Source organism: Salmo salar, chromosome ssa03 (genome assembly GCF_905237065.1).
Source record: "Salmo salar chromosome ssa03, Ssal_v3.1, whole genome shotgun sequence".
Lineage (NCBI taxonomy): Eukaryota > Metazoa > Chordata > Actinopteri > Salmoniformes > Salmonidae > Salmo > Salmo salar.
Genome location: NC_059444.1, coordinates 20,099,233 through 20,113,712, shown reverse-complemented (window position 1 = coordinate 20,113,712; position 14,480 = coordinate 20,099,233). Strand labels below are relative to the sequence as shown.

At 42.1% G+C, this 14,480-nt stretch overlaps 1 protein-coding gene across 3 annotated transcripts in view; it reads right to left on the bottom strand.

The window, feature by feature from the left end:
• The window catches only part of LOC106599529 (ephrin type-B receptor 1), a 334,841-nt gene that overhangs the window by 107,175 nt on the left and 213,186 nt on the right, over window positions 1-14,480 (bottom strand). For all 3 annotated transcript variants that reach the window (XM_014190808.2, XM_014190811.2, XM_014190812.2), the window contains exon 4: window positions 4,618-4,773. In XM_014190808.2, coding sequence (XP_014046283.1) covers window positions 4,618-4,773 — 156 coding nt within the window. The remainder of the gene's footprint in view (window positions 1-4,617; window positions 4,774-14,480) is intronic.

Below are 14,480 nucleotides of genomic sequence, written 5' to 3'. Positions count from 1 at the left end.
CTTCTCCTACTCCCTGGTCTCTTACCCTCTCTCAGCCCTAACTTCTCCTACTCCCTGGTCTCTTACCCTTGCTCAGCCCTAACCTCTCCCATTCCCTGGTCTCTTACCCTCTCTCAGCCCTAACTTCTCCTACTCCCTGGTCTCTTACCCTCTCTCAGCCCTAACCTCTCCTACTCCCTGGTCTCTTACCCTCGCTCAGCCCTAACCTCTCCTACTCACTGGTCTCTTACCCTCTCTCAGCCCTAACCTCTCCTACTCCATGGTCTCTTACCCTCGCTCAGCCCTAACCTCTCCTACTCACTGGTCTCTTACCCTCTCTCAGCCCTAACTTCTCCTACTCCCTGGTCTCTTACCCACTCTCAGCCCTAACTTCTCCTACTCCCTGGTCTCTTACCCTCTCTCAGCCCTAACATCTCCTACTCCCTGCTCTCTTACCCTCTCTCAGCCCTAACTTCTCCTACTCCCTGGTCTCTTACCCTCGCTCAGCCCTAACCTCTCCTACTCCCTGGTCTCTTACCCTCTCTCAGCCCTAACTTCTCCTACTCCCTGGTCTCTTGCCCTCTCTCAGCCCTAACTTCTCCTACTCCCTGGTCTCTTACCCTCTCTCAGCCCTAACATCTCCTACTCCCTGGTCTCTTGCCCTCTCTCAGCCCTAACCTCTCCCACTCCCTGGAATCTTTTTTATTTTTTATTTTTTTAGGGGTGGATCAGCTTAATATTGTAATTGTCAATGTAATTGTCTACATTATTTCCAATCCCCCATATCTTCTTTTGGTAAATATATACAGTTGAAGTCGGAAGTGTACATACACTTAGGTTGGAGTCAATAAAACTCGTTTTTCAACCACTCCACAAATTTCTTGTGAAAAAACTATAGTTTTGGCAAGTTGGTTAGGACGTCTACTTTGTGCATGACACAAGTAATTTTTCCAACGATTGTTTCCAGACAGATTATTTCACTTATAATTCACTATACCACAATTCCAGTGGGTCAGAAGTTTACATACACTAAGTTGACTGTGCCTTTAAACAGCTTGGGAAATTCCAGAAAATGATGTCATGGCTTTAGAAGCTTCTAATAGGCTAATTGACATCATTTGAGTCAATTGTATGTGTACCTGTGGATGTATTTCAAGGCCTACCTTCAAACTCAGTGCCTCTTTACTTGACATCATGGGAAAACCAAAAGAAATCAGCCAAAAAAAATGTAGACCTCCACAAGTCTGGTTCATCCTTGGGAGCAATTTCCAAATGCCTAAAGGTACCACGTTCATCTGTACAAACAATAGTACGCCATGGGACCACTCAGCAGTCATACCGCTCAGGAAGGAGACGCGTTCAGTCTCCTAGAGATGAACGTACTTTGGTGCGAAAAGTGCAATAAAATCCCAGAACAACAGCAACGGCCCTTTTGAAGATGCTGGAGGAAACAGGTACAAAAGTATCTATATCCACAGTAAAACGAGTCTTATATCGACATAACCTGAAAGGCCGCTCAGTAAGGAAGAAGCCACTACTCCAAAACCGTTATAAAAAAGCCAGACTATGGTCTGCAACTGCACATGGGGACAAAGATCGTACTTTTTGGAGAAATGTTCTCTGGTCTGATGAAACAAAAATAGAACTGTTTGGCCATAATGACTATCGTTATCTTTGGAGGATAAAGGGGGATGCTTGCAAGCCGAAGAACACCTTTCCAACCGTGAAGCATGGGGGTGGCAGCATCATGTTGTGGGAGTGCTTTGCTGCAGGAGGGACTGGTGCACTTCACAAAATGCATGGCATCATGAGGATGGAATATTATTTGGAAATATTGAAGCAACATTTCAAGACATCAGTCAGGAAGTTAAAGCTTGGTCGCAAATGGGTCTTCCAAATGGACAATGACCCCAAGCATACTTCCAAAGTTGTGGCAAAATGGCTTAAGGACAACAAAGTCAAGGTATTGGAGTGGCCATCACAAATCCCTGACCTCAATCCTATAGAAAAGTTGTGGGCAGAACTGAAAAAGCGTGTGCGAGCAAGGAGGCCTAAAAACCTGACTCAGTTACACCAGCTCTGTCAGGAGGAATGGGCCAAAATTCACCCAACTTATTGTGGGAAGCTTGTGGAAGGCTACTCAAAACGTTTGACCCAAGTTAAAGGCAATGCTACCAAATACTAATTGAGTGTATGTAAACTTCTGACCCACTGGGAATGTGATGAAAGAAATAAAAGCTGAAATAAATTCTCTCTACTGTTATTCTGACATTTCACATTCTTAAAATAAAGTGGTGATCCTAACTGACCTAAGACAGGACATTTTTACTAGGATTAAATGTCAGGAATTGTGAAAAACTGAGTTTAAATGTATTTGGCTAAGGTGTATGTAAACTTCCAACTTCAACTGTTATGTGTTTTGTTAAAATGTGTGTGCATGTGAGTGTGTGAGAGTTAGGCTATATGGAGGAGATTACTGAGTAGTTTGGTTCATCAGGCTGACCCCCAGTCTTTGCTTGAAGTTATTGAGGGATGAAGATATTTTGGCAATGTGAAGATAAGAATTCCGGAGTATGGTACCTCTGTATTTGATAGAGAATTGACAATGTGAGGTGCAGCAGTGGGGAGGGTGAAGGTTACCGCAGTTTCTTGTGTTATATAGATGGATTTCAGAATTAACCTGGAAGAATCCATTGCTGATTTTAGGTAAACTGTCTGGGAGGTATGAGTATTTGTAGATGAAAACACATAATTGGCGTACATTAATGTAGTAAATAGACAGGATATTGATCTTCTTAAACAAAGGTGCAGATGGAGCCAGGTAATTAAAGGAGGTGGCTAGTCTTGCAAATGTATTTATAGTAATTTGCGTAGGTAGGAGGCATATGGACTGGCCCAGACAATATTAGACTAAATGAGATGTGGGTAAATTAAGCTATAGTATAGAGTTAGGAAGCAAGCCTGATCAACCAAACCACTCATCTTTCTGATGAAACAACAGATTTCATCACTTTGCTGCAGACAAATTGAATATGATCTTTCCATGATAACTTTTCATCAATTAAAACTTAGAGGAATCTAGTGGATGTGACTTGTTCCATTTTATTCCCACCTACTGAGATTCTGCCTCTTTTTTTTACAATATTTCTTATTCTTACTAGTGAATACATTAAAGTTGGATTTTTTTACATTTCAAGATAATATTTTATCTGGTACCATTCAGAAAATGTGGCCATGCCTGCATTGGCTTCATTAATTAGTGAATCAAAATTATTATTTGATCAAATGTAATTGGTATCAACAGCAAAGAGAATAGGAAGCACGGTAGACGACACAGCAGCAAGGTCATTAATATAGATTAGGAATAACAAAGGTCAAATTATCGAACCCTGTGGCACGCCACAGGATATCTTGGCTGTTGTAGATGCACATCTATTTGCATAAACACATTGTTCTCTACCATAAACATAACTATATAGCCAATTATATGTATAATCATGCAAACCGCAATAATGCAATTTAGAAAGTCATATTTCATGATCAACCATGTCAAACGCTTTGGATAAATCTAAAAAGATGGCAAAAGCGTATTCATTGTTGTTAAGGGCTGTAAAAATGTTATCCACAAGTTGCAATAGTCATATATCTTTGGAGTAGTTTTTACAAAAAACATATTGGTGTGCATATAGAGTACAGTGTTGATTTAATTGTTTCAACATTCTCTTAGACACATATTTTCTAGGATTTTAAAAACATGGTAGTACAGATATTGGACGATAATTTGTAAAAGATCTTGGATCACCAGATTTATAGAGGGGGATAAATTTGGCAATTTTAAAATCTTTAGGAACAACACTAGATTGCTTGGTTTTTGTGAAGATATATGTTAGAGACTCAGTAATCGTGGAAGACACTGATTTCACCAAGAGGCACCAATCTCATCATGACCTGCTGCTGATATCTTTAAGTTACCTATTATCTCCATCACCTCCATTACATCAGGAGGATCAAACTGAAGCAGAGAACGAAAATGTCCCTTAATGTAATTCAAGGGATTTCCATCAGTTTTCTCTATTTTCTTTTCAGATTTCTCTATTTTCTTTGCACGGCCAGCTCCATCACAGTTACAATGTTATCTTTATTATTGGGAAGAGCTTGTAAGCAAGCATTTTACGGTAAAGTTAACACAAATTGTATTCGGCATGTGACAAGTACAACTTGATTTGACTTGCTCCACTATAGAAGAAGTTGTAAATATGGACAGGACCAGGACATAATCTGACATTGCAATCTGATGTCCCAGCCTCATCACCTGTAAAATCCACATTAGTCATCGGATGTATACTTCCCGCTCTTCCTTCAGACATTTCTCATTAGATATAATGTCAAGTTTGACATACAGTGACATACAGTATAAGTAATGTCAGCATAGGTATATAACTAATACGTCTTGTTTCCTCACTCACCCCACAGAGGCTGAATACGGTAAATATATGGAAAAGGAGTGGCTAGGGTTACATAAGAGTATATATGTATGTACATGGGATGTTGAAGACTCAGATATAGATATACAGTAGTTTAGAACTGTTGCAGGTTATGCCTGGCTGTACAGAGGAAAAGTACCATAAAGATACTCACTGGTGCAGGGCATGTCAGGTTGGTCTACGTCCCCACGGTAGTAGCCGTTGCGGCAGACGCAGATAGTGGCAGCCTCGGCTGCAGAGCGGCTGTTGGAGGGGCACTGCAGACACAGACCTGGACCCTGGCTCGACTTGAATGTCCCTGGGGGGCAGGCTACAGGGGGAGAGAAGGACAAACAATATTAGACATTAAGATAATGCAAAGTATTTAGGCATGGTATTTAGGCTGATACATGTACACAGTGCACATCCTGGCTTGACTTGAGGCACTGACTTACGTGGTGGGAGAAGGGACGAAATACATTAGAAAATGCTGAAGAAAAATGGTCGTATTGTTTAAAAGCTGACAGGTAAAAATAGCCTAGCACTGTACCTTGGCATTGACATGGATGGTATTGTGGGACAGGCTACATAGGGACAGATGGAATAACAGATGAGTGATCCATAACATGTGGTAGAGAGGCTGAGGATTAAATGGACTGCTGGAATGACCCTGATGCTATATGGATGTCTGGCAATTTGTATCTCTCTCTCTCTCTCTCCCTTCCCCTCCCTCCCTCCCTCCCTCCCTCCCTCCCTGTTTATTATAAGTAACTGCATCCAGCCCCATTGATCTCCAGTGATAACTCCCCTTCCTTCAGCAGTAGCAAATTCATTCTGGGAACGGGGAGAGAGAGGAGGAAAAATATGACTGTTCCTGATATGACTGTGTCCCTAAACTCAGGCAATAATCACATCCATTTCAGCAATCCTGCAGGAATAAAAGGATGAGAAAAAAGGAGGGGAGACTGTCCTGAAAAAGAGAGGGATTTACGTGCTATATTAACTATGATGAAAGCCTAATATTTTAGCTAGTGTCCTCATAGCTTCCTCGTAGGGTTAAAGAGGGGTAAGGTGAAAGAGGCGCTACAACCCATAATAAGTAGGTCTATAAATTCAACAGGACAAGCCACTCACTGTCCTGGAGTAAAATAGTGTAATGGCTTGGCTGGGGGAGGCGAATGTAGCTTTGTGACTTAGGCTTTCCAATGAGTTTTTGAAAAGGAGTTAAAAAATTGCTTGGTCGTCATAGACAAGCCAGCTCTATCAAAGTAGCCACATAATCTAGCCCTTATCTAAAAGATCCCTTCTAACACAACAACTAGACCAGGGGTCAGCAAACAGGTCGGCAAATTTGCGAAAAATGAGTATAATTAAGGAAATCGTACACAGAACACAGCATACCTACCAGCCCTACCAGTACAATAGTACACGGAACACAGCATACCTCCCAGCCCTACCAGTACAATAGTACACGGAACACAGCATACCTCCCAGCCCTACCAGTACAATAGTACACGGAATACAGCATACCTCCCAGCCCAACCAGTACAATAGCACACGGAACACAGCATACCTCCTAGCCCTACCAGTACAATAGTACACAGAACACAGCATACCTCCTAGCCCTACCAGTGCAATAGTACACGGAACACAGCATACCTCTTAGCCCTACCAGTACAATAGTACACAGAACACAGTTTACCTCCTAGCCCTACCAGTACAATAGTACACAGAACACAGCATACCTACCAGCCCTACCAGTACAATAGTACACGGAACACAGCATACCTCCCAGCCCTACCAGTACAATAGTACACGGAACACAGCATACCTCCCAGCCCTACCAGTACAATAGTACACGGAATACAGCATACCTCCCAGCCCAACCAGTACAATAGCACACGGAACACAGCATACCTCCTAGCCCTACCAGTACAATAGTACACAGAACACAGCATACCTCCTAGCCCTACCAGTACAATAGTACACAGAACACAGCATACCTACCAGCCCTACCAGTACAATAGTACACGGAACACAGCATACCTCCCAGCCCTACCAGTAAAATAGTACACAGAACACAGCATACCTCCTAGCCCTACCAGTACAATAGTACACAGAACACAGCATACCTACCAGCCCTACCAGTACAATAGTACACGGAACACAGCATACCTCCCAGCCCTACCAGTACAATAGTACACGGAACACAGCATACCTCCCAGCCCTACCAGTACAATAGTACACGGAATACAGCATACCTCCCAGCCCAACCAGTACAATAGCACACGGAACACAGCATACCTCCTAGCCCTACCAGTACAATAGTACACAGAACACAGCATACCTCCTAGCCCTACCAGTACAATAGTACACAGAACACAGCATACCTACCAGCCCTACCAGTACAATAGTACACGGAACACAGCATACCTCCCAGCCCTACCAGTAAAATAGTACACAGAACACAGCATACCTCCTAGCCCTACCAGTACAATAGTACACAGAACACAGCATACCTACCAGCCCTACCAGTACAATAGTACACAGAACACAGCATACCTACCAGCCCTACTAGTACAATAGTACACAGAACACAGCATACCTACCAGCCCTACCAGTACAATAGTACACAGAACACAGCATACCTACCAGCCCTACCAGTACAATAGTACACAGAACACAGCATACCTACCAGCCCTACCAGTACAATAGTACACAGAACACAGCATACCTACCAGCCCTACCAGTACAATAGTACACAGAACACAGCATACCTCCCAGCCCTACCAGTACAATAGTACACAGAACACAGCATACCTACCAGCCCTACCAGTACAATAGTACACGGAACACAGCATACCTCCTAGCCCTACCAGTACAATAGTACACGGAACACAGCATACCTCCTAGCCCTACCAGTACAATAGTACACAGAACACAGCATACCTACCAGCCCTACCAGTACAAGAGTACACAGAACACAGCATACCTACCAGCCCTACCAGTACAATAGTACACGGAACACAGCATACCTCCTAGCCCTACCAGTACAATAGTACACAGAACACAGTTTACCTCCTAGCCCTACCAGTACAATAGTACACAGAACACAGCATACCTACCAGCCCTACCAGTACAATAGTACACGGAACACAGCATACCTCCCAGCCCTACCAGTACAATAGTACATGGAACACAGCATACCTCCCAGCCCTACCAGTACAATAGTACACGGAACACAGCATACCTCCCAGCCCTACCAGTACAATAGTACACGGAACAGCGCATACCTCCTAGCCCTACCAGTACAATAGTACACAGAATACAGCATACCTCCTAGCCCTACCAGTACAATAGTACACAGAACACAGCATACATACCAGCCCTACCAGTACAATAGTACACGGAACACAGCATACCTACCAGCCCTACCAGTACAATAGTACACGGAACACAGCATAAGGGCAAATTGGTGAGTTATCCACTACAGTATGAGTGAGGAACCATGACTCTACACCATCTCAGAATGAACTGAATGGGAAAGAATCAGGGAAAGAATGTTGAATGAAGGTAGAGAACGGAGGGGCGGATGAAACCTTTGGACCTTTATATCAACAGCCTTTTAAGATTGAATTAAATATTTTATGCTTCATTAATATAAGAACAGAGAAGCAGGGTTTTGAGGCGAGCATCTGGTTTATGGTGCCGTTAAATAGGCAGATTTCAAATTTTTTACGAGTCCTCTCTCTCATTCTACTGGCATCTCAAATGGGCTGTTAGACTAGGGATATGAGAGTGGGTGAGAGAAAGAGAGATAATTAGAGAAGAAGAGTGCGAAAGGAAGAGAGAATGAGATAGATTTACTGCACATACTCAAGTAACAGTGGAAGACCTACTCTTTATGAAGATAAAGAGAGAAAGATTGAGGGGGCGAGATAGAGACAGACATAAAGATAAGGAAAGAGAGAAAATAAGAAGGAGACAGTGGTTATACCTCTGACAGGGAGACGTAGCCCAGCTCCAGCAGAATTCCTTACAGACACACAGGAGGCTAACACACTGGTCACACAACACACAGAGACAGACCACCACAACCACCAAGCATAGCACCAACTAGTAGAAACACACACGGACTGGCCACACCCACCACAAACTACCAGTAAAACCCCTCGCAAAAGAGGTTTCTATCTTCAAGGGAATTTTCTTAGTTAAATAAAGGTTCAATAAATATAGTGTTGTGTAGGCCAGTGGTTCTCAAACAGGGGGTCCCGACCCCCTGGGGGTCGCAAGTGTGAAACTGAATGGGAGAAATATATATTAAAAGATAAATATTTTCTATGTATATATATTATTTATATTTCGATCTGGTGACTAACATAGGCCTATGGTATTGCACCAAATTCTAGTCTCAAAAACATATAATCAAAAAGTTGTGTGTCTTGACTCTTGACCAATGACCAGTCATCAGCAGTTAGGCGCGCTAATCCAGATTAGTGATCAGAAAGCACTTTTAAAACGTTCTCCTGTTTTGCCTGGCAAAAACAGAGTACGATTATATTATCCATATAAAATACAATTCAGCAATCTGCTCAAGGACGCATCATTGCCAGAACAATAAGCAACCTGGAGATTTTGTTTGATAATTTTCAGATTTCAGGCCTAGCTTGGGTGGCTACTGTGGCTATAGGTTAAATATAGCTGTAACATTGCACTGCCTTCAATAGGGCCTACTTATGGAATGAAAATGTAACATTTCTGGTAAATTTATTTGAATATTTGTGAAGAAGAAAAAGGCTACAAACAGACGTGCTTTCTAGCCGATCCTGTAAGCGCCGCTGCATACAGATTGGCCATATAGTCCTGCTTGCTCTGTACTCCAGAGAAGTGACATGATATCCCTAGTTGATATTGACTACTAACATGAATGACTTTCTGCTCAAAATGCAGATGTAAAACAACATTTATTTCTAGATTTTTCATTTTGAAAATGCATCACCGTTTATGGCTGTAATAACAGGCCACATTTGCGCAGCGATTGTGCACGCATTCATGTGCGTGTGCGAGGGGTCACAAGCTTTGAGCCACTCCTTTTTTGGGAGTCAAAAAGTTACAAAGTTTGAGAACCACTGGTGTAGGCTATGTGGAGGCACGGGAAGAGCATACCCATAGAACTAAAAACATTATGCTGCATTGGCTTCCACACTGAATGGTTCAATCTGGTGAATATACTATAAACAGGAGTGTGGAAGCTCGTAACCATCAGACTGGCCTTATGGGAATTACACATCCCAGCTGGACTATCTCTTTAGAAACCAATAACCCTTTTATAGAACCAAGGACTTCAGTGTATTTAACAGTTAACGCACAGATCCAAAATAATTAGTAGGAGAATGAGGGGGAAAGATTGTCATCATCTTCTTCTGCTGATATGAAAGTGTTCATGACGTTCAGTAGGCCTAGAGCACACACTCATTTAAATGGTTCTCTTTTATTTTACCTTTATTTAACTAGGCAAGTCAGCTAAGAACACATTCTTATTTACAATTACAGCCTACCCCGGCCAAACCCGGACAATGCTGGGCAAATTGTGCACCGCCCTATGGGACTCCCAATCACAGCCGGATGTGATACAGCCTGGATTCGAACCAGGGACTGTAGTGACGCCTCTTGCACTGAGATGCAGTGCCTTAGACTGCTGCGCCCTCGGGATCCCGAGTGGATAATACACATGGATAACGGATAATGAAGAACACACATACATGAACACAGACACGCACACACTCGCACACACACACGCACACACGCACACACACACACACACACACACACACACACACACACACACACACACACACACACACACACACACACACACACACACACACACACACACACACACACACACACACACACACACACACACACACACACACACACACACACACACACACACACACACACAGCACTGGCCCTGTTAAATGAGATTCTACTTCCACATTTTATGCCAATTGTCTGCCGTCTGTTCAATGGGACGTGGACTAATTCAATTCTCCTCCTGGTCTACCTGCCAAGATGATGGGGTCAGCACACACACACACACAATGAAAGTGAAAGACCGCCTCTGTCTGCCTTTCTCTACCTTGCATATTATGTGCATGAAGCTAGCTACCACATTAAAGCCAATAATTAACCACTAGCTGCTCTACTTCACAGGGCTGTCAGAGAGAGAGAGAGAGAGAGAGAGAGAGAGAGAGAGAGAGAGAGAGAGAGAGAGAGAGAGAGAGACAAAGAGAGAGAGAGAGAGGAATAGGGAGAGAGATATGAAAGGCAGAGCAAGAGAGAGATAGTGTGAAAAAAATACGCTGAAAAAAAATAAATGAAACGCAATGATGCAAAAACCTCAGAGGCCTCGTTCTAAAGCTCACAGTGGAGCAGCAGAGGGCTGACTGTGTCAGCTGACTGCCTTGGTTGGTTGGGTCCATCTCACAGCGATTGGCAAGCGGCCCACACTCCTCACTGATTCATTAATATTTGGGTTGGAGGATGACGGGTGTTCTTCAAAAGGACAACCCACAGTGCAGTCAGTGCTGGGATAAAGCAGTAGAGGAGTGGGGAGTAGAGATGCATAACTTGTCGAGGGTGTGGGTTTTCAGGAACACATGGAGATAAAGTATTAGATCAACCGGTAATTAGACTTCCCAGTGAGGGGGGAACCCAGCACTGAACTGAAAACACAATATTATCCTGTTTTAAGTGGCCTCTTTTGAGGCCCTGTTTTTTGCAACATATCTGTATATCTGTCTTATTTTGTCTCGCATTCCTCTCCTCCTTCTGACCTTGACTCACTCTCTTTTCTTTCCGTCTGCATGCTTCTCTTCTCACTTTTTTCTGTCTTATTCCATCTTCTCCCTCTCTTCTCCCCCTTTGCCCTGTCTGAAACTTGGAACCGCATGGTGTTATCATAGACATCATCTTGCTCTGCCTCTATCCTTCTCTTTCACCTCTGTCTCTCCCTCTCTCTCTCTCTCTCTCTCTCTCTCTCTGACAGACAGGGGTGCTAAGTCAGAGGGTTGACATAGTGGTTCACTGACCACTGATGACTATCGGACAGCCGTGGCCTGATGTCACAGTCAGCGTGGTGACCAGAGCAGATGTCTTATACTGTCTCATTCACCAGCAGAGAGCACAGTTCCACCTTGATCTGTCTGTGTCTACGCCACAAAACCAGAAAATGAATCGAAGCGCTATAGTTCCTTTTATCATGACAGATGGCTAGACTGAGAACAAGTCTGAATCTAATTGATTTAATGAAGGAGTAGCTCAGTCCCAACAACTTGCCAGCAATAACCTGGCATAAGAACACAACTATACAAGATCAAACTATACAGGGCCTTCACAAAGTATTCATGCCCTTTGACTTATTCCACATTTTGCTGTGTTACAGACTGAATTCAAAATTGATTAAATTGTTTTTTTTTCTCACCCATCTACACACAATACACTATAATGACAAAGTGAAAACATGTTTTTAGACATTTTAGCAAATTTAAGTCTCTAAGCACTTTGCAAACCTGGATTGTACATTATTTGCACCTTGGTTTTACAATCCTTGTGGGTACCAAATATCTTTACAAGGATAGTGAAACAAGGAAAAGTGGAGACATTTTGCTGGTCCCCTCAAGGAAAAATGCTATTTTAGGCTTAGGGGTTAGGTTTATGGTTACAATTAGGGTTAGGGTTACAATTAGTGTTAGGGATTACAATAAGTGTTAGGGGTTACAGTTAGGTTTAGGGTTACAATTAGGGTTAGGGTTACAATTAGTGTTAGGGGTTACAATTAGTGTTAGGGGTTACAGTTAGTGTTAGGGGTTACAGTTAGGTTTAGGGTTACAATTAGTGTTAGGGGTTACAATTAGTGTTAGGGGTTACAGTTAGGTTTAGGGTTACAATTAGGGTTAGGGTTACAATTAGTGTTAGGGGTTACAGTTAGGTTTAGGGTTACAATTAGGGTAAGGGTTACAATTAATGTTAGGGGTTAAAGATAGGAGTTAGAGTTACAATTAGTGTTAGGGGTTACAATTAGGGTTAGGGTTACAATTAGTGTTAGGGGTTACAGTTATGGTTGGGGTTACAATTAGTGTTAGGGGTTACAGTTAGGTTTAGGGTTACAGTTAGGTTTAGGGTTACAATTAGGGTTAGGGTTACAATTAATGTTAGGGGTTACAGATAGGAGTTAGAGTTACAATTAGTGTTAGGGGTTACAGTTAGGGTTAGGGTTACAATTAGTGTTTTGGGTTAGGGTTACAATTAGTGTTAGGGGTTACAGTTATGGTTGGGGTTACAATTAGTGTTAGGGGTTACAGTTAGGTTTAGGGTTACAATTAGGGTTAGGGTTACAATTAGTGTTAGGGGTTACAGTTAGGGTTAGGGTTACAATTAGGGTTAGGGTTACAATTAATGTTAGGGGTTACAGATAGGAGTTAGAGTTACAATTAGTGTTAGGGGTTACAGTTAGGGTTAGGGTTACAATTAGTGTTTTGGGTTAGGGTTACAATTAGTGTTAGGGGTTACAGTTATGGTTGGGGTTACAATTAGTGTTAGGGGTTACAGTTAGGTTTAGGGTTACAATTAGGGTTAGGATTACAATTAGTGTTAGGGGTTACAGTTAGGGTTAGGGTTACAATTAGGGTTAGGGTTACAATTAGTGTTAGGGGTTACAGTTAGGGTTAGTGTTACAATTAATGTTAGGGGTTACAGTTAGGGTTAGGTTTACAATTAGTGTTAAGGGTTACAGACAGGATTAGGGTTACAATTAGTGTTAGGGGTTACAGTTAGGGTTACAATTAATGTTAGGGGTTACAGATAGGAGTTAGAGTTACAATTAGTGTTAGGGGTTACAGTTAGGAGTTAGGCTTTAGAGGGTTGGGGTTACGGTTAGGTTAAGTTAAGAGGTTGGAAAAAATAAAAGTGGGGTCCCCACAAGGATAGTAAAACAAGCAAACGTGTGTGTGTGTGTGCGTGTGTGCATGCGTGCGTGCCTGCGTGTTTGTGTGCTTGCGTATGATAAAAGGAAATGGCATCCCATGAACACCTTTGGCAATGGATTACATGGATTTTATAAAACGGGTTGTTTGGATCCTGGATGCTGATTGGTTGATAGCAGGGAGTTATAGCACCACAATCCCCACATTCCACAGGTAATGCCTGTTAACAGTTCTATTAGATTTATCAATACGCATCCACTGTCCCACAGCCCAGCCAGTCAATTTAAGTAGAAAAAAGTGCCAAGACAACATTTCCCCATGTTACTAGCCCAGTATTTGGTTTGGTACAGTGGGGGTTAATATAAGCCTCGCTGTGTGCCTATCTGACCAGTGCAACATGTTGTATTTAAAAAAATGTTTTATCTCCACCGTGCCATATGAACCTGAAGAGATTGACAGCTTCTCTGAGCCAGGCAAATTAATTTATCAGGATCATTATAATGGATATATCTAAATAAATGTAAATATAGAAACAAAGGTAAAACAAATGAAAATGCACATAGTTTGCTGTCATTTCAGCTACTTGATGTGATTGTATGTTAGCTTTCCATTAGTTGCCTAGCTAGCTAGCAAAGGAGAAATAACGTTAGCCGAGTTATCCTCCATAATTATATTATTGACTTGACAATGAGTTGGTTTCTTGCTATTTATACATTATTTATCAAATCATTATCTGCTGAAGTTCTTGTTACCGAATTAGAAATTATTTATTAAATCATTGTTCTTGTCTCTCATCATAATTGGAATTCTGCTAAATAGCTAGCTAGCTACATTCCAATGATTTGTTTAGCATAGAAATGTGGAATGAATTGAATGAACAACCAGCCTGTTTGGTTAGCAACTTCAGAACCTTAGAACTAACAACTGCCTTTTGCCAGGACTATATTGTCTGGTGGAAGGATGCAATAAAACAAATGTACTAATTGAAATAGTTTTTAATGAAAACATGTTGTTAGTAATTGTTTAAATGTTGGCAACCGTTTTATAAAAG